The sequence below is a fragment of the Candida metapsilosis genome, assembly GCF_017655625.1.
Source record: "Candida metapsilosis strain BP57 chromosome Unknown scaffold3, whole genome shotgun sequence".
In the NCBI taxonomy this organism is placed as follows: Eukaryota; Fungi; Ascomycota; class Pichiomycetes; order Serinales; family Debaryomycetaceae; genus Lodderomyces; species Lodderomyces metapsilosis.
The window spans coordinates 958,941-976,870 of record NW_027138161.1 but is presented as its reverse complement, the minus strand read 5'-3'; the positions used below and the strand labels follow the sequence as shown (position 1 = coordinate 976,870).

Below are 17,930 nucleotides of genomic sequence, written 5' to 3'. Positions count from 1 at the left end.
TATATACCATAAGCAGTAGACAACTAGCTAAACCAACTGTACCTCACTTGGCTTAAAGTGTATAGTCTTATCACTTTGAAGTACAAATAATCCCTCTACAACTGCAAGCAGAACTAAAACAGCTGCACTCATAATATAGCTATACAGCATACTAAAAAAGAGAGACAGACACACAATTCATCTATATCGATACATAAATTGTGTCTGTCCTAAAGGCGGGGGAGGGGTATAATTTATATTTCTTATTCTTTTTTTGATATTCTGTCAGACTCACCAAATTAATCACGAAAATCCATACCAACAAACCATTTAAATTTGACTGTTTCCTTCCCCTTTTTCTTCTCTTTTCTTCTTCTCACCCCAGTAGGATGTCACTCAAATTACCGCAACTGAAGTCGATGTCTCCAACAGAGCCATATGACCCCCTTAAGTATTGGAGAACCGAAAGAAGAAAGAGAATTGAAAGAGCTGAAGAAGCTGAAAGAGCTGACAGATTGCGTAATTTAGCACCCAACACTAATGTTACTACCCCAAACGTTTATTCAACTGGATTAGTCAGTGCCTTCACCAACACTGCTAATCATCAACCTACATAAAACGACATTCAAATTACAACCACTTCACCAATTCAAAATGAAAAAGCTGAACCCACCAATTCAGCTAAATGTCCAGATTTTGATATTAAATTTGAGAGAGATAGAGGAGGGTTTAAGTTGTGTCAAGAGAAGAGAGTTGAAGATGCAAGAGGAAACTCAGGTGTTGGATTCAAGAGATCATTAAGAACCAACCACAGACCTGACTGGAAAGACGAATGTGATGCCAGAAAGGATATGCTGTATGCAGCTAATGGATTGAAAACGGGACCAAATGGATACTACAATCCATACCACCATCCAAATGAATTAACTGCAGCTTCTCCAATTGAAAAGACAGTATTAGCCCCAATTCCCGAAATTACCAATTCGTTCACTAACCAAATTGAACCATCTGTTGTTAATACTGAAGTTGAACAGCCAGTTGTGAGTCCTCAAGTTGAAGAGCGTGGATATGGTCAACAAGCTGTTGCTACTGCTGAACAGAAGAAAGTTGGTGTTGCAAAGTGGAAAAATTTATTCAGGAGAAAAAAATTGAATTCTGAATTTACCACTGGTCCTGGTTTACCTGATGCTTCCGAGTTAAACAACCGACCAGTTCAAAAAGCAAAGCCTTGTCCAAGCTTTAACCCATATCTTGCTCCTCCTGTTGTTCCATCTGTCCCTGTTGTCCCTGTTGTCTTGCCCCTGAGACCCATTTTGGTGGTAAATCTGGAGAAATGGCAATTCAAATCCACTATTCAAAAATGGTTAGGATTCAGCAAAAAGAACCCTGCTGGTTTGACGTGTTTAGAGCAGGCTAGTGCCAAAGATTCTAGAACGTTAAGGCAAAAAGAGAGGAGAAAGGAATACAAGAGAAAAAGAAAAGCGGCCAAAAAGTTGAAATCTTCTAAGCCTGCTTATGGAACTGTTTCTCCCAATTATGTTACTTATTCTGCTGCTGCTGGTCCCACTGAAATCTTTTCCTGGTCTGTAAATAATGGAGATGTGGTGATGCCAAAATGGAAAAAGTTCAGTTTAAAGGCTTTTAATTTCGGAAGGAAGTCCAAGAACGTCTGTAAGGATTACCATGGCAAGAGCACTAATGAAATTGAAAGTGCTGGCAACCGTGTTCAACACAAGAAGGTTCGCGTTGCAAACACAAAATGGTGGTCATTCAAGAAAAAACCACAGGTGAATGCGCCTAATGTACACCACTTCCCGGTTCGAAACGGGAGGGTTTGTCCAGATTTTGGTCCATATCTTGCAAAAGTTTGGGTTCCAAATGTCCCATATGATGAAACCACCATTGCCGCAGAGCTTGCATTGCTCCCTTGTCATGGGGTTTTTGTTCCTCCTCCTGTTGACTTGCCCCTGAAAATCACTTTGCTGGAAAAGTTGAAGCAATTCAAAGCTTCTGTGAAAAATTGGTTTAGTTTCGGTAAGAGAGACCCTGCTGGTTTGACGTGTTTAGAGCAGGTTAGTGCCGAAGATTCTAAATCAAGGAGAAAGGAGAAAAAGAAGGGAAAGAAGCAGAGAAGTAAAACAGCTAAGAAGTTGACTTCGTGTAACCCTACTGAAGAATCTGTCCAAGTCAACGATGTCCTTAATGCTGGTACTGGAAATTTGGAAAATGTTGTCAACCGCATTGAAAATGTCACAAATGTGACTCCAAATGCTAGGGAACCATTGAACTTATATCCAGCTAATTGGGATTTATACCGTGATGGTTGGAAACCATATAACGATTGGGATCAGGGGTATCGTGATGGATTGGCTCAGGCCCAGCATGAAAAAGATGGTCACAGTTGTACATTGAAAAGATATCCCGATGGTTACAATATATACGAAGATGGTTTGGAGCCATATCGTAATTGGAAGCAAGGGTATGATGCGGGATTGGCCATGGCTGAACATGTCTTTGATGACCCAGATTTTAGAGGAGAATTGCATCCACGCAGTCCTCCTGCATTGAATTGTGCTGAACTGGATGTTGAATCCGAATTCCAGTTCTAAGCATACATGCTTTACATATTCCAACTAGTGTCATACACACTTTTGAATTGCTGCTGCTACTGGCTGCATAAATAACCAACAAAGCTATTGGATCTATGACAGTGGCGCAATTTTCAAGAGATCTCATTAGAGAGATGAAATTGAGACAGAAAATAAGATGAGCAAAATTGAAGACATTAAGGAGAAGATTTAATACAATGAGGGCATTAACAGAGAAGGATATAACGCATAGTGTCGATTCGTGGAGAATTTAAAATACTTTTAAATTCATTTACTTCCAGGGACCCATCATAAAATGTGGGTCTGTGAAGTCCAAACAAGGAATCGCTCAGCGATGCGTTTTAGGAAGATGAGATGTTGAAAACTGCCCCTTTGGTTTAACTCACTATGGAAAGTCGATGGAAGAGGAATGAGGTTGTTACAGCAAAGAAATAACTCGCGATTAGTTATTTAGTTTACAATCTTTGGTGCTCATATATCAAACAGATATCTTGATACGTTGGTTTAAATGAAACTTTTGGTTACACACTTATTGGACTACTTACTTTGGTACGCTTTTTGGTTTACACTGACTGGACTATTGAACTGTTTGCTAAACACTTTTTTTATTTGTCATTTGTTTACGTGTGATTGTTTAATTTCAAAAATGGATTATAAGCGACTGGTGACCGCTTATTTGACGTCAAATTACTGGGAGAAAGGTGCTGTAGTTGGTGGGCCACTTTATCTTCAATTTCCCATTTGCTTTTGCAATTTTTTTATATTTGTTTCACACATTTATAATTTGACGTCTTGATCCTAACCCATTGTAGCAAGCTCTTTATGTCTCTTGCTCCCTCTATCTCTCTACCTCTCTCGGTCTCTCTCTTTCGGTGCTTGTGGATGCGTTTGAATGGAAGATTGTTGTATTGGATTGATAAGCCTGCTAGGAAATTAACCCATCATCAGAAAAGAACTTCATTACAGTTGTTAGACGTCATCTGCACCATTACATTCCACGACCGCTGGAAATGCCTACCATTCTCGCTCTTGCCAATAACTTGTGACTTTAAAAGCCTCACTGAAATTCATCTTCGTTGATCTTTTGTAAGCATACACAGTAAAATGCAAAACACTTGATGCCCATTGTTAATATAGCCAGTTTTGTCCTCAAATATACAGCTGTCCCTTACCTGTGATTCGCTCGTCTGCATATGCTAACACACCCATCGTCAATTGTTCATTCACAACTCTTCCTCTGGAACCAACATCTCCCTCTTCATCAAACGAATTACAATGCTTGCAATTGCCCAGTATATGGCGTACTGGAGCTAGTAACTCACGCGTGTTTCCATTTCCACCTATTCATTATGTGTGTGCCTATTGCATGAGCCTAACTTTAGGATTTTCAATTTTCTTGATGATCTGTTTCAAACATAAATAGCCAACCATTGGAGGGAAGACTTTTAATTTGCAAGTCTGATTAACCGTTGCGTGCAATCTAAACCATGGTAGGCAAGAGTTGCTTCCTTGGACTTCGTGTTAACAATGAGAGATACAGCACTTCCATTCGCAAGAGCACCTGTTTAAGTCAACATGACAAAGGAATCATTAGGCATCGACTTGACATAAAGATAACTGGGTGCCTTTTCTTTTTTTATTAATTGTTGCCGATGTGAAATGTATCGTGGGTGGTCTCATTCTATTTTTGAACTGTATGTGGTTACTGATTACTGCATGGTCAGTGTGCTACTTAAATCGGTGATACTGTAATGAACTTTAAAATTGCTTCAAAAATATTTAACCAGACACTGGTTCATGGTGTTGAGTGTGCTGCAGCTCTCCTCTATTGATACACGATTTTAGCAACAAACCCTGGCAGGGGTGGACCAGCTCAGACCACACACATTGTCTTGAACAGAGCACAAAATTACCATCTAGTTATGCTTGTTGGGGCATTTTCTGACCTCACTGCGACTCACAGGTCTTAACTAGTGAAAGATACAAAACACATGTTGATTCAACCATTCAGTTGATCTGTTTCGTTCAATTCAAAAAAAAAAAAAAAAAAAAAGTTTAAAATCGACAGCACCACACTCGTACGTTTTTCACGACAATAGAGTAAGTTCCTTTTACCTCAATCCACACAATGTCATCCTCATCATTTACTCAAATAAGATCACAAGCACTCAACTTGGAAAAACAAACAGAATCATTATTGGCCAAATACTCTCAATTTCAAAACCAGCTATCACAGTCACTCGAAAGTACACCCGACGAAGAAGCAATCAAACAACAAATCATTGATACCCTATCCAAAAGAGATGCTACTATTGGCAAACTCAACAGAATTAGTGAATCGGCCACTACTGAATTGAGCACATCGAAACTTCAACAAATTACTCGTCACGAACAGATTTTGCAAGATCATAAAAGCTCCTTCCAGCGTATTGAATCTACATTGACTGAAGAACGAAATAGAAACAATTTGCTATTCACCGTTCAGTCAGATATTTCCAACCATAAACGACGCAATGCTCCAGCTAATGCATTGGATACAGATCCCGATTCTTATATTTTAGAAGAGAGTCAACGAGCAGATAATGTCAATTCTATAGCTGATAGGTTATTACAAGGTGCATACAATACTCGAGATGAGTTGATTAATCAACGGCAATACTTGCAGAATGCGCAACTGACGATATTGGGGACTATACAAAGTGTCCCAGGTATAAATGTGCTTATTCTGAAGATTAATTCTAGAAGGAAAAGGGATACATTGATTTTAGCCACAGTTATTGCTGTTTGTATTATATTTTTGTTCTTTGTATAGAAGTTGGCGATGAGAGGAATGCATATATCACCTCTAATAATATTTGATAGCTCTATATGTTTAAGTCTTGTTTCATAATTTTTGTTTGATGTTACACAAACTTGGCATTATATTAGCCTTGTGTGTCATGTTAAAAATTACATTTATTATTTGAGCAATTGATAGTAAAACTCAAAAAGGAAGAAAAAAACGAATGATGACTCCTCTGCTGTATTTTACTAGATAACAGCTTACAGCCATCATCTTGCTTTAAAAGTAGCTTACGCCCCCACCAACATGAACGATCAAATTGAAAAGCAAATACAACTAATCAAATTAAAACGAATTCAAGAGTTGAACAATAGGCTCAAGGAGACATTGAAGAGAGAGAGAATACCAGCGTCAAAAGCTTGTGCATTGTATGTATAACCTTATGACTTTTCTAAAGCATCTACTAACGCATCTTAATTTAGAATTATTAATTATGTTGAAGAAACTCCTGACTATCTCATTCCCTACAATTGGAAGTTGCCCGTTGACCAAAACAAGTTTGCTAAGTACAATTCATTGAAACAAACACGTCAAGCTCAACAAAGTGCCGGTTGTTGTATAATTATGTAAGAAATTAGACTAATAATGAAATGAAAAGGTATCAAAAAAGAAAAAGTATCGTCTTTAAACAATAGACAGCACCCACTGTCCTTCCCCTCTAACCACCTCTTTGCTTCTCTTCCTTCTCCACCTTCAATCCTTGCAAGTGCTTGATACTTTCGCCTTTCAAAGTATAATCAGGAGCCTCCTCATCAGCTCCACATCCACAATCATAATCCTCAAGAATCTTGGTACAATCATATTGAGGTTTCTTCAAACGCTCGTTCACTTTATTGTGTATATCACATCCCCATAAAGCAGCAGTCTTACGCGATTTGGTTTGTGGTGGATACTTGCTCAACAATTTTTGGAAATGACGAGCACAGTCACCACAGGGGTATACCTGAGCAAATAATGTAATGTAGTTGGTCAATGTCGTACGTTCATGTTCTGATGGTTCATCGGGGTATCTAGCTAAAATAGTGTGGAATAAACGCCATGTGGCACGGCCCAACTCAGCTTTCAACGTTTCATTGGCCATCTTGGGCATGAATGCTTGGACAACTTCAACTTCTTCTTTAGGGGCAGCTTGTGCAGGTGCTTGCGCTTGCGCTTGTTGCTGTTGACCTGAAGCGGCATTCTCTAACGGTTTCTGTGCATTTTTGCCTTGTTCACTGACTTCCCTCTGTAACAAGGAATCTAAGTTACTTTGTAATGTATCGGAATTCAAATTTATTGGTGACCTTACTTTACCCAAGGAGGACTCCAAATTTTGTGACGATGATGACATGTAGTAAATGATGCATACTAAGGCAATCAATGAAATGGTAGTAACTATAGGTCTTCTTGAATACTTCAACATCTTTGCAATGAACGTATTACAGTTGTGGTAGATAAGATCTAGATCTGGGCAAATAAAAAAAAATGTCATGTTATAATCCTTTTGACAGAAAAAAAAAAAAAACTAAAAGTAGATTTACACAAATGGTTACCAAATGGGGAAATTAATCAACAAGGTATATGCGGCAAGCACAAATCATGTCTCACCCTATGCGCAGTAACTACGACTTGAATAACCCTTACAGTCTTCTTTCTATTATACACTAAATAGGTATACAACGACCACCTCTGCCACCTAAATTGTCTTTTTCGTTGGAAGAGTAGCAGCATCCAATACTCCAGGCAAAGGATCCGATCCAACACTAGCCAATAATTTGATACCACCAACCATAGCCAACACCAATGCTATAGTTGTCCAGAGAAACAAATTGGCAGGCACTGAGACATCCTTCTTGCCACAATCAGGGCCAACCCAAGTAGTTGTCTTTGATGTTGTTTTATTGAAGCTTGGCTCACAAACACAACTCCATTGGTTTTTATTCTCTTTGCACTCACCATGAGCAGAGCATTTGTCTGTGGCAACTTCACAAGCTTGTTTGCTGGCAAATTGGAATGCTGGTGCAGTAGATGATCTCACTTTTGACCTCTTTTTTAAATGCGATTCTGGAATGGAAGTTGATGGTGACTCAATTACTAATATCTTACAATCTTCAGCTAACAATGCAAGAACGTTCTCTAGCGATTCAACCGCATGTTTGTATGTTGTTGAATTTTCCCCGATTTTGTTTTTGATTGCCAGAAGTGATGAAATTTGAATATAGATATCAACACCAAATTCCTCATTTCCCTTAACATAGCCAAGCAAATGAACCAACGAAGATAATTCGTGAATAAACTGTTCATCATTAGTTGGACTGTAATTGAGTATATTTTGCTTCAAATTTGCTTGATGATTTTGCCAAATTTTGCTTGTTTGCTCAGGGAAATATTGAAAATACTCTAAAAGTTTTCTATCAGAAGTTGAAATTGCATCTGTTACCTTTTCCATATAAGATCTGCTGGACCAGAAATCAAATTTGTATTGCAATGTTTTTGATTTAAAACTGGGCTCGATATTTAACTCTGCATCAAGGATGTTGACGATTATATTGGGCATGAACGTTTCAAAGCCAGGGATCGCTTGAAATGACAATTTATATTCCAATAATTGGTTGTATGCGGGGATAATAGCTTCAGTGAGGGGGTACAGTTCACGAAATCCTATCGAAAGAAATTCATTAAAGTATATTTCCTCATCGGTGGACGAACACTCTATTTTCGGATGTTCAACATTGCGAACGACGGGGAAGTTGAGGGAATGAGATGGTATAGCAGCTTCACTTATTCCAAACGATGAGATTGCAACCAAAGACCATGTTATAGCACTTGCGAACTTCATGATGGATTGTTGACAAATGTGATCAATGTGCCCAATGCCAATGGAGAGTTGCTTTATAAAATGTTTTCGTTGGTGAGATTTTTCTCGCTCAGATTATTTTGAGGATAAGATTATATGCAGGATTTAATAGACGAATTTAATAGAGTTAACCATACTTCTACACATCTAACAATGGAAGAGCAAAAGCTATAGCAATTACCAATAAATAGACATAAATAGAATATTCAAAACGTTTCATCCAAAGTAATTGTTGGCGACAGTGGATACTCATCCAGTTTGAAATGTGCTGGAGATTCCAACACTCCATGACTCTCGGTACTCTTGCCACCATCTTCACCAGTTTTCACATTCAAACGAGGCCTAAACAATGTCTTTGTGGATCTTCTTCTCAAAGGTGGTGACGACAGCAGCAGCAGCAGCACTGCCAAATCATCTTGTCTTGGTGATGCCATGGGAGATAACGATCCAGGACTTTTCGATCTTCGATCTTGTTCTTGTTGTTGCTCTAGTTCATCTTCTTTCAATTCACTCATTTGTTCATCATTATTATAATCTCTCAAGTCTATTCCCAATTTAGATAAATCCGACAATACATTAAATTGAGCGGGTGCTGGTTCAACATAGTCCATCATTTTTGAATCGTTATTTGGATCATTATGAAACGTTCTAAAATTTGCCAAACTTTTAGTCACATTCAAGTTGGAGTTGGATGAATTTAACTCTTGTATTTGATCTTGGGATTTTGACCGTTGTAATAGATTCTCTTGTAATGAAATTTTGAGATAAGAGTAAGGTTTCAAAATCTCCTGCAAATAATCCAATGTTTGACTGGCAATTTGTTCATCATTGAAGATGATGATTATACGACTCAAGAAGGGTAAAACTGACCAAAATGTTATATAATTTATCAACTTTTCGTCTTTATTCAACACCGATAATTTGATTTGATCAACCAAGGATAAGGTTTTGGAGACGAGTTTGGGTTTAGTTGAAGTTGGATCAGGCTTTACAAAGTCTTCTTTGGCAAAATTGGATATGATGATGGAAGTTTTGGGGGATGGCGATGATCGGGATAACGATGAAGATCTTGAAAGTGACATTTTATTAAGGGAATGTGGAGGACAATAAATAAGGAGGATGGATAAGGACAAAGATGAACTGGTGGATGTTTCTTTCGGGAATATGTATTGATTGTAACTGATTCTGAAATATAAACTTCAGCTTGTAGTTACACGAGTGTAGTAGGTTTGATCAAAGAACCGCCTTGAAAAAGTATGGAAAAAGAGAAGAAGCTTTTGTCAAAATATGATTCCGCGAGCGATTTTTACTAATTTGAGGCTTAGTTCTCAACAGACAATGAAAGAAAAATGCTACCATCTCTTGTCATCATTAACAGGCAATTCCGAGGAAATCCGTACACAGAAAGGGACAAATTGATTACATCATTAGAGAAGATCTCATCACTAAACTGAGGAGCGATAGAACTAAGAAGAGGTTGAGAGAGCACCGACACCGAGAAAGATACTTGCCCACTCCATGACCACTGTTTTAAACCAAACCCAACAAATTGACAACTCCAAATTTGTCATCAAAGGACAACTAGTTGACACACACACACGTTGTGTCCACTACAACTCCCCATTAGACATTATCGCACTACGGTTCAAATGTTGTCTCAATGCATTTTACCCCTGTTTCAAGTGTCATGATGAGTTGAATAATCATAGTATAGATAAGTTTCATGTCGGAGATGGTGATAAAGTGGTTATATGTGGTGATTGTTTTACACAGTTAACAGCTGATGAGTATTTGAAAAGTGGGTCAGTATGTCCATCTTGTCAAGGTAAGTTTAATCCTGGTTGCTCGTTGCATTACAAGTTGTACTTTGAGTTTTGATTGATTGAACGGAGGGGGTGAATGTTGCATCAGTGCTGAAGTTGAGTGTATTATTGTGGAGATAAAAGATCGGATGTTTGCTTTCAATATCAGGAAGCTATTTACACTTGAGCAATCATTGCCTGTTTTTATTTTTTTTGTTTTATTTGCAATTTTTGTTTTCGCGGAGCTAATGAAGGAAACAATGCTGTATGTAGAGTCACTTGGTAGATATTGTTCAAGTGTCAATATATAAAAATATGACATGATTATCTACGAAAACGTTTGACTTTTTCTTCTATTTGTATATTAAAATGTAGATGAAGGTGTATCCATGGTAGTAGTTATGGCCTGATATTATTATTGTTCCATACTTTTTATTGTTCTCATCCTTCTTTTTAGTTTGTTTTACTAAACGTGGGGCTCTCTTGTTGTGTTCTAGAGTTTGATTAAATTGCGAAAAGTACATGAAAGAGAAAGGAAAAAAAAAAATAAACGCGGCTTTTCGGAGTTGATTTAAATGCGTAAATCCGAAAAAAAAAAAAAAAAAAAAAAAAAAAAAAAATAAAAAATAAAAAATAAAAAATAAATTATTAATTTATTAATTTTTTTACATGAGTCGGATTTAATGACAAATGTTCGGCGTTAACTTAAAAAAAAATGGGCCGAAGTTTTTTTTTTTTAATTTTTTTATCCTTCTAATTTATTCTAGATCACGGACTCGGAATGTACAGTAGATTCGTAAAAACTAAAAGAAATCCATAGGCAGTGTTTACAAATTGGATACTACTAACTGAAATATTTCGGAGATAAGTTTAATATGAAGCCGAATTATGTTAGTTTTGCTGACTCTCTGGTTGGAAAAGAAAAGTGCGTTTTTCACTTACAACTAGACTCTGTTTCTGATAAGCAACTAGTATTCAGAGTAATCCTTTCTTTCAAGTAACCGATTAGAATAACCGGCCGAGAGATAATTTGCTTTTTTTTTTTTTTTTTTTTTTTTTTGATACCGAGTCTGTTTGTGTGTGTCGAGATTTTTTTTTTTTTTTTTTTGATGTGTGTTTCGCATTTGTGTATTTTGCGACATTGTATTATAAAACTTTTAATAATGAGTTGCATATGCATATTTGCGCGATTTGCATTGTGCATATATTGAGTGATTTCTTTTTTATAAAATGTATATGTACATGTGTACATGTATGCGATTGACTTTACTATTTTACCGTGAGGGGAAATAAACTATGTACACCGTATGTGTAGATGGCCTTTGCTCTTATAATAGGGACGGGAACAATATTGCGGATGTGCGTAGTAGTTAGAAAACATGTGAGTTTTTTATGTCCCTTTTTCTTTTGTCGGTTCAATTGTGTTGAACATAGATTTCGTATTTTGCAGCTATTTTTCGTGACCCCGTATTCCTTTGTTAACCAAGCGAGACGGATGACAAGAAAAAAATGGAATTGACGGGAGGATGCACATGCGATAAGGGGGGGACGGTAGTTGGCTACTTTCGCAGATGTGCATAGCAATGGTGAAGGTAGGAAGGAAGGAGTCGAGGACAAATAAGATATATGAGAAGAGTCGGTATATAGTATCTCTAAGGCTAATCTCTTGGTAACTTTCTTCTACTTGTAGTGGAATCGGTGCAATTTTCGGATGTGCGTTTTTCACTAAAAAGATATGCTTTATCCGCTTTTCCTTTTTTAAGTTTGATGTATTCTACTTCTTCTTCTTTCTTTCTTTCTTTCTTTCTTAAGTTTAGTCGTATGTTTTCTTTTGATGAATACAAAAGGAATAAGCTGATAATATTATGATCTGATTAGGTCTAATGAGACTGTTTAAGAAGAAGGAAGAAAGAAAAAGAACAAAGTGAAAAAAAAAAAGGCTCTAGAATCGCAATATTACTTTTTTTTTCTTTTTTCTCCTATTTTGTTTACAACACAAAAACTAAATTTATATTTTATATTTTATATTTTATATTTTATATTTTATTTTTATTTTTATTTTATTTTTATTTTTATTTTATTTTATATTTTATTTTTTTATTTTTTATCGCCGAGATATTAGTCAGAAGTAATATACGTAATAGTGACATCAACAATAATATGCAAATGTAATATATATATATATATATATATTCACCAATTTATCCTTCTTCTTTTATTTCTTTCCTTCTCTTCAACATATCAATCAAGCAGACATACATACAAGCAATAACTACAATAATCTCAAGTTTCAAATAAACTACAAAACACATCATAGAGAAAAACAGAGTATACTACTACTACGCAGTAACAAACTACTCAACCTCACATTTAACTACTTTCTTCGATTGTGTGTATATATATACATACAATTTACCATATATTCATATTCAAGACGTATTTAACAAATATATCTTCATCTTTGATACTAGCAACGGTTTACTCATATCAGACCAGTCTTCAACAGAGTAGCAGCCGACAACGAGAACATCCAACAGAAAAAAATAAAAAAATTTAAACCTTTATTAAACAAAACGCGTTTCCACAATGGCTGTTTATAATAGATCACAACAACAACAACCACATATGTCGTTTGCTCAGACTTATATCCTCGCTAGCAAAGTTAGACTGAAGTTGACCAAAGAAGCAGCATCACCAAAATCATCATTACGTAACTTGGTTGTTCAAGCAAATATGTTGGATAACTTGATGGATTATATCACCGAAGAAACTGAACGCAGGAATAACTATAACCAACAACAAGAGAATCAAAACCGTACTGAGGATAGACATGTTCAATTTGAAATTCCTACTGAAGTTAGTCGTAAATCAAGTCAGTCTGATGAAGAAAGTTCAACAACTACTGGTTTATTATACAAGACATCCATTACTGAATATGAACTAGAATCAGACTCTGATTCAGATTCTGACTACGAAGAGGAGGAAGAGGAGGAAGATTTTTACGATGATGATGATGAAGAAGAAGAAGAAGAAGAAGAAGATGTTAGTGACGAAATCAAACAATTGAATGGTGCCATTTACGAACATGCAACCATGACTCCTCATATCACTACTCAAGAAGTTAATGATTCTGACTCAGAGGAAGAAGAAGAAGAGGAGGAAGAAGAAAATGCTTCTATGGTTTACTCATCGTCATCATCAGGTTCTTCAGATTATGATTCTGATGATTATTACATTTATTCCGATTCAGAAGAAGTTGAAGAGGATGTTGCTGTACAAGCCAAAACACCAAGAACTGTACCCATCAATACTACTGTTACTTCCACTACCTCGTCATTACCAACAACTCCAAGCTACAGGTCTTTACCATTTATGAATTTATCTTCTTCTTCTTCTTCTTCTACACCCACAATTATGGAAGAAGATGAGGATGAAGAAGAAGGAGATGAAGGTGTTGCTACCGATATAGAGGAATCTGATGACGAAGGAACAATCATTTGTGACTCAACTCCACAACAAGAGAATGATGATGGACTAATTGATCATATACATCATGATATGCCAGAATTGTGCAATACAAATTCATTAACTGATGACGAATACGACGAAGAAGATGAAGAATACTTGCTTACTACTACCACTCATTCAAATCATAGCCGTCACCATCACCATAGTCATAACAGTAACCACCACCACCACGCACACCAACACTATAAATATCCAGCTAAAACATTTGAAATACCAATTGACACCACTGATGATGTACATGATGCTACCACTGCTGCTGCTGCTGCTACTACCACTACATCTCCCAATGGACCATCTGGTTGTGCTCCTATAAGTTTATTCAATCATGATAACTTGTCATTGGAACAAATTTACTAAACACCCACCCCCTACTTCACTTGTTTTATGATATATGATGCTTTTTGCTTTTTTTGCATTTTTTACTTTTTTTTTTTGATAGAAACCAATAGAGTGTTGATTATAGAGATTAACAAATAAGGAGGTGGTGCAATTGACTATATTTTTTGTTTTGCTTTTGTGGTTATTATTATTATGACTTCATGGTGTCTCAGATGAAATGTTTTAAACGATTATTATTATGATTTACAAATGACAACGACAGTGATGATGATGATGATGATGACAATGACGACAATGATGATGTTTCAATGATGATGTTTCAATGATGACGACTTGTGATGTCACACACGATGCTCATACTACTTACATTTACTATACCCCATGTGGAAACGAATATTTTGATTGCTGTTATTCTGTTTTATTTTATTTCAATTCTTTTATTTCCAAACTTATATTCCCTTATTATTTGATGTTTGCTTATTTGCTTGTTTATAGAATTATTAGTGCTTATTTTTTATTAACCAAATACACATATATTTGTACACTTAACAATCTACTCGTGTAATATTAGCAGATTAAAAGACAAGATCACACACACTCTTCTCTGTCTTTTGTTTATGAACGGTATAGTCCTTTGATTCAACCTCTTATTACGTCAGTTGCATGTAATTATTATTTTATTTTATTTTATTTTATTTTATTTTATTATTTACGTTTTTTATTATTTATGTTTTGTATTGCTATGACGTATCGCATATTACATATACATACAGTATGATGTACATCAAACATATCAAAACAAAATCAAACGCATAAATCATATACCACGCATTTCCGAACTCCGTCTATTTTATTCAAAACACTTATTCGTACCAATTATCATCTCTAAATACCATGGAAGTAGTGGGAGACCATGTGACCTGCTTTCCCACAACCATCCATCACTACAAATCCGTCTCAAAGAGAGGTTGGCCGAAACTCAAGATAATCAAAAGATTCAATGATATTCAGCCCCGTGAAAGCCGTCCACCCAAATTGATTTCAAGTATGTGTTTCTCATTCTCATTCTCTGTTGTCTTTTGTTTTGTTTTTTGCATATTGCATTGCATTCACGTGATAAAATAACTCCGATGACAAGTCCGTCTCAATTATACTTTTTTTATTTTTTTTTTTTTTCTCTCTCTCTCTCTCTATGTCCGCTTATGTCCGTTGGAATTCCGTAGTTCCTGCTACATATTCAAAAAGAATCTCAAATCCAACGGTCATGAGCACACACCACTCATTGAATTCATAGTTTTTAAGTTCCTTCACTTTGATTCAAGCTTTCATTACTTTAATTGCATACAGCAGAATGGTTAGGTAAATCGATTTTTGTTCTTCATCTTCGGTTGGAGAGACTTACTTACCTTTATTTTTTTACTTTTTATTTTTCGCATTGCTGTTGTTGGGGTGGGTTATAAAAAGTTTTGCTTGCCCCACAATTTTTAAAATCCTCTTTGCCCCTTTTTTTTGACATTTCCATTGTTTCTTATTTTACATACATTCTTTGCTTTTGAATCATGCAAATTTGGTTCTTGGCAACGGCTTTAGCATAAACACCTATGTGCATTGTGCTTTCAATCTAATTTTTACAACCGAGTTGTGAGAAAAGTATATTCGCATTTTTGGACTCACTTCAAACGGTAAGTTACCACCTAAGTAAGAGTGCATGGCCCTCTTTTAAAAAGAGACGCGTTACTCCCACTTCCTTCACCCTCCCCTCCGATTGACTTGTCCGCACACCTCTCCACACAATGCGCTATATTTCTCTACCCCGTTGTTTTACTTAGTTTGCCTCTTACTGTATCTTGTGCATGATGCGACGCAAGAAGACAATATGTATGGTTAGATCGAGACTTTTGAAAGTGGTTATGAGAGCTTAGCTTATAATAGACTCTCTTAAGGAGGTAATTTTTGTACAAGGTATGAAATTTATAGTCATTTTTTTAAAGAAAAGCACTTTTGTCTTCAATAGGGATTAAATGCAAATTTCCCAATTCTGTAGAGTACAGTAGTAAATCTCGGTAACAAAAGAGGAAATGATTTAGTGGCAGGTGAAGTTTACGCTTTTACTCCTCAATATTTATTCTACCCCAGATTTCAAATTTGCGTAAAAACAAACTACACAATGGAATGGAAGCATTATTTTATTTTAATTCGCGTTGTATTTTAGTACCGACTTTGCACTTGTTATCGGTAGATATACATTAACTACCTCGTTAGGCTCAAGATAGAAAAATCCAGATCACTTTGATAAGTGAGTATTTGATTCGTAATATTATATTACCAAGGAAAACTTCATTTAACTATCATCGGTATGCAGTCGACAGCACTGATAACCTGAAGGCAAAGTGACTACTCGACGCACACTCTTCAAAAAAGCAGCCCTAACAATCAAACATACACATCCTGATAGAATCATTTCATTTCTTCATCTTTAAACAGCGATATTCTTCACTCCCTCGGCTAACTCATCACCTTCTACACCACCATTACCATCTTCGTCATCTTCAGTACCAGCCAATCCACGTTCAAAGATTTGTTTCCCAGACAATCTACCTCCGTGCATCTGTTGCATTTTCAATTTATCCTTCTCTTCAAACTTCATCTCTTGTCTAAACTTTAATCTCCATTCGTTAAATGATTCACGAGTCACTTTTGTTCCTTGGAACTTTTGTTGTTCAATTTTTTCCAATTCATTCCGTTTGCGTTCAAATTCCTCATTCTTGGTTGCCAATTTCTCATTAAATAAAGATTCTGCTTCATCTTTGAGCACAGTTACTAATGTGAATATCGAAGGCATACCGATTCCAATCTCTGCTTCTTCATTAAGTTTCGTTAATAGCTTTGATAAATCATCTCGTTCATAGTCAATAGTTTCTGCCATATTCAACGCAAGCCTCGTTTGTCTAGCTTCTTCATCTTCATCGTCATTGTCATCATCAATGCCATATCCTTCGCTATCTCCTTCTTCATCTTCATCAGCCTCAGCCACTTCAATATGTAGCTCCGGTACAACTTCAGGATAAGTTTTAGGATATTTGACAACCAAATTTAATGCGTGCTTTCGCTCACTTTCAGTATCTAAATTTACTCGTATTTGAAAATGAGTTTGTGAATCATTTAGAAATTCTAGTTCATCGGGATATATCGATTGTAAGATTTCAATTTCCTGTGATTGCTCTTCTTGGTAGTCCATGGTTTGCTTTGTAGTAGGCGAGCGATGCTTTTTCCATCAATCAGTCAACGCAAAATAATTTTTTTCCTCTCAAAGCCAGTGGCGCTACCAATCGAGTTGCAAAAAAAGGGAGAGTGTGTGCCAGAGCACTGGGTCAGTAAAAGGTTCGGCGTACGTAGCGTCAATTTGAAGAGCTTCATTGTGTGCATTGCATGTCATCATGAGTAGCTGATTTTGATACCACAACAACGTTCAACTACTTTAATTTACTGTAAAAAGCGATGTAAACACCATCTCTTAGCTTCCCACTTACACCAATGTGAAGCCACCAAACGATTGAGCAAAGCCTCCCTTCATAGAATCTACTTCCTTGTGTGTATATATATAACTTATTTGATTTGCCCCTTGATTCAAAACAGCTGAAACGCGTGAAAAAAAGTTTAAAAAAGATTTGGTCGTGCGACTCTCTCGATAAGCAATTAACATAAAGGTTAGGTGTAAGACACTTTTAACTCTTTCCATTTCCATGGTTTTTATAGTGATTGATTGGACCCTTCCCCTCCCCCTCCCCCTCCCATCTAGCACCCTTTTTAAGTTTTTAATATGCACTTCATTAAAGCAGAAAGTACAAATTTACTCCTTCTTTTTTGAATACTTTAAACGACCAAATATCAAAGCACAACGAAAAATTAAAATTAAATTAAAAAAAAAACAGAAAATCTTTTGTGTTTCACTGTACAATTCCGTGAGAAAAGGACCTAACCAAAACAAGAGAATC

The 17,930-nt window shown here is 36.2% G+C and overlaps 7 protein-coding genes across 7 annotated transcripts; 3 read left to right on the top strand and 4 right to left on the bottom strand. All coding sequences in view use genetic code 12, as the record gives it.

Annotated features, from left to right (window-relative positions):
* Positions 1-368: 368 nt before the first annotated feature.
* Positions 369-2,588, top strand: I9W82_003214 (uncharacterized protein; the record flags this gene model as incomplete). The annotated part of the gene is made up of 2 exons (XM_067692156.1): positions 369-536; positions 693-2,588. The coding sequence occupies 2 exons, from the start codon at positions 369-371 to the stop codon at positions 2,586-2,588; spliced, it is 2,064 nt and encodes a 687-aa protein (XP_067548563.1).
* A 2,128-nt stretch (positions 2,589-4,716) lies between these two features.
* Positions 4,717-6,000, top strand: I9W82_003213 (GOS1; the record flags this gene model as incomplete). Its single annotated transcript, XM_067692155.1, has 3 exons — positions 4,717-5,374; positions 5,657-5,798; positions 5,853-6,000. 3 exons carry the CDS (start codon positions 4,717-4,719, stop codon positions 5,998-6,000), a joined length of 948 nt encoding a protein of 315 aa, XP_067548562.1.
* An 88-nt stretch (positions 6,001-6,088) lies between these two features.
* Positions 6,089-6,832, bottom strand: I9W82_003212 (flavin-linked sulfhydryl oxidase; the record flags this gene model as incomplete). Its single annotated transcript, XM_067692154.1, has 1 exon — positions 6,089-6,832. The coding sequence occupies one exon, from the start codon at positions 6,830-6,832 to the stop codon at positions 6,089-6,091; it is 744 nt and encodes a 247-aa protein (XP_067548561.1).
* A 273-nt stretch (positions 6,833-7,105) lies between these two features.
* I9W82_003211 (uncharacterized protein) lies at positions 7,106-8,248 on the bottom strand (the record flags this gene model as incomplete). Its single annotated transcript, XM_067692153.1, has 1 exon — positions 7,106-8,248. One exon carries the CDS (start codon positions 8,246-8,248, stop codon positions 7,106-7,108), a length of 1,143 nt encoding a protein of 380 aa, XP_067548560.1.
* A 224-nt stretch (positions 8,249-8,472) lies between these two features.
* Positions 8,473-9,348, bottom strand: I9W82_003210 (uncharacterized protein; the record flags this gene model as incomplete). The annotated part of the gene is made up of 1 exon (XM_067692152.1): positions 8,473-9,348. The coding sequence occupies one exon, from the start codon at positions 9,346-9,348 to the stop codon at positions 8,473-8,475; it is 876 nt and encodes a 291-aa protein (XP_067548559.1).
* Positions 9,349-12,654: 3,306 nt separating this feature from the next.
* I9W82_003209 (uncharacterized protein) lies at positions 12,655-13,953 on the top strand (the record flags this gene model as incomplete). The annotated part of the gene is made up of 1 exon (XM_067692150.1): positions 12,655-13,953. The coding sequence occupies one exon, from the start codon at positions 12,655-12,657 to the stop codon at positions 13,951-13,953; it is 1,299 nt and encodes a 432-aa protein (XP_067548558.1).
* A 2,458-nt stretch (positions 13,954-16,411) lies between these two features.
* GIR2 (Gir2p) lies at positions 16,412-17,173 on the bottom strand (the record flags this gene model as incomplete). The annotated part of the gene is made up of 1 exon (XM_067692149.1): positions 16,412-17,173. The coding sequence occupies one exon, from the start codon at positions 17,171-17,173 to the stop codon at positions 16,412-16,414; it is 762 nt and encodes a 253-aa protein (XP_067548557.1).
* Between the last annotated feature and the right edge of the window lie 757 nt (positions 17,174-17,930).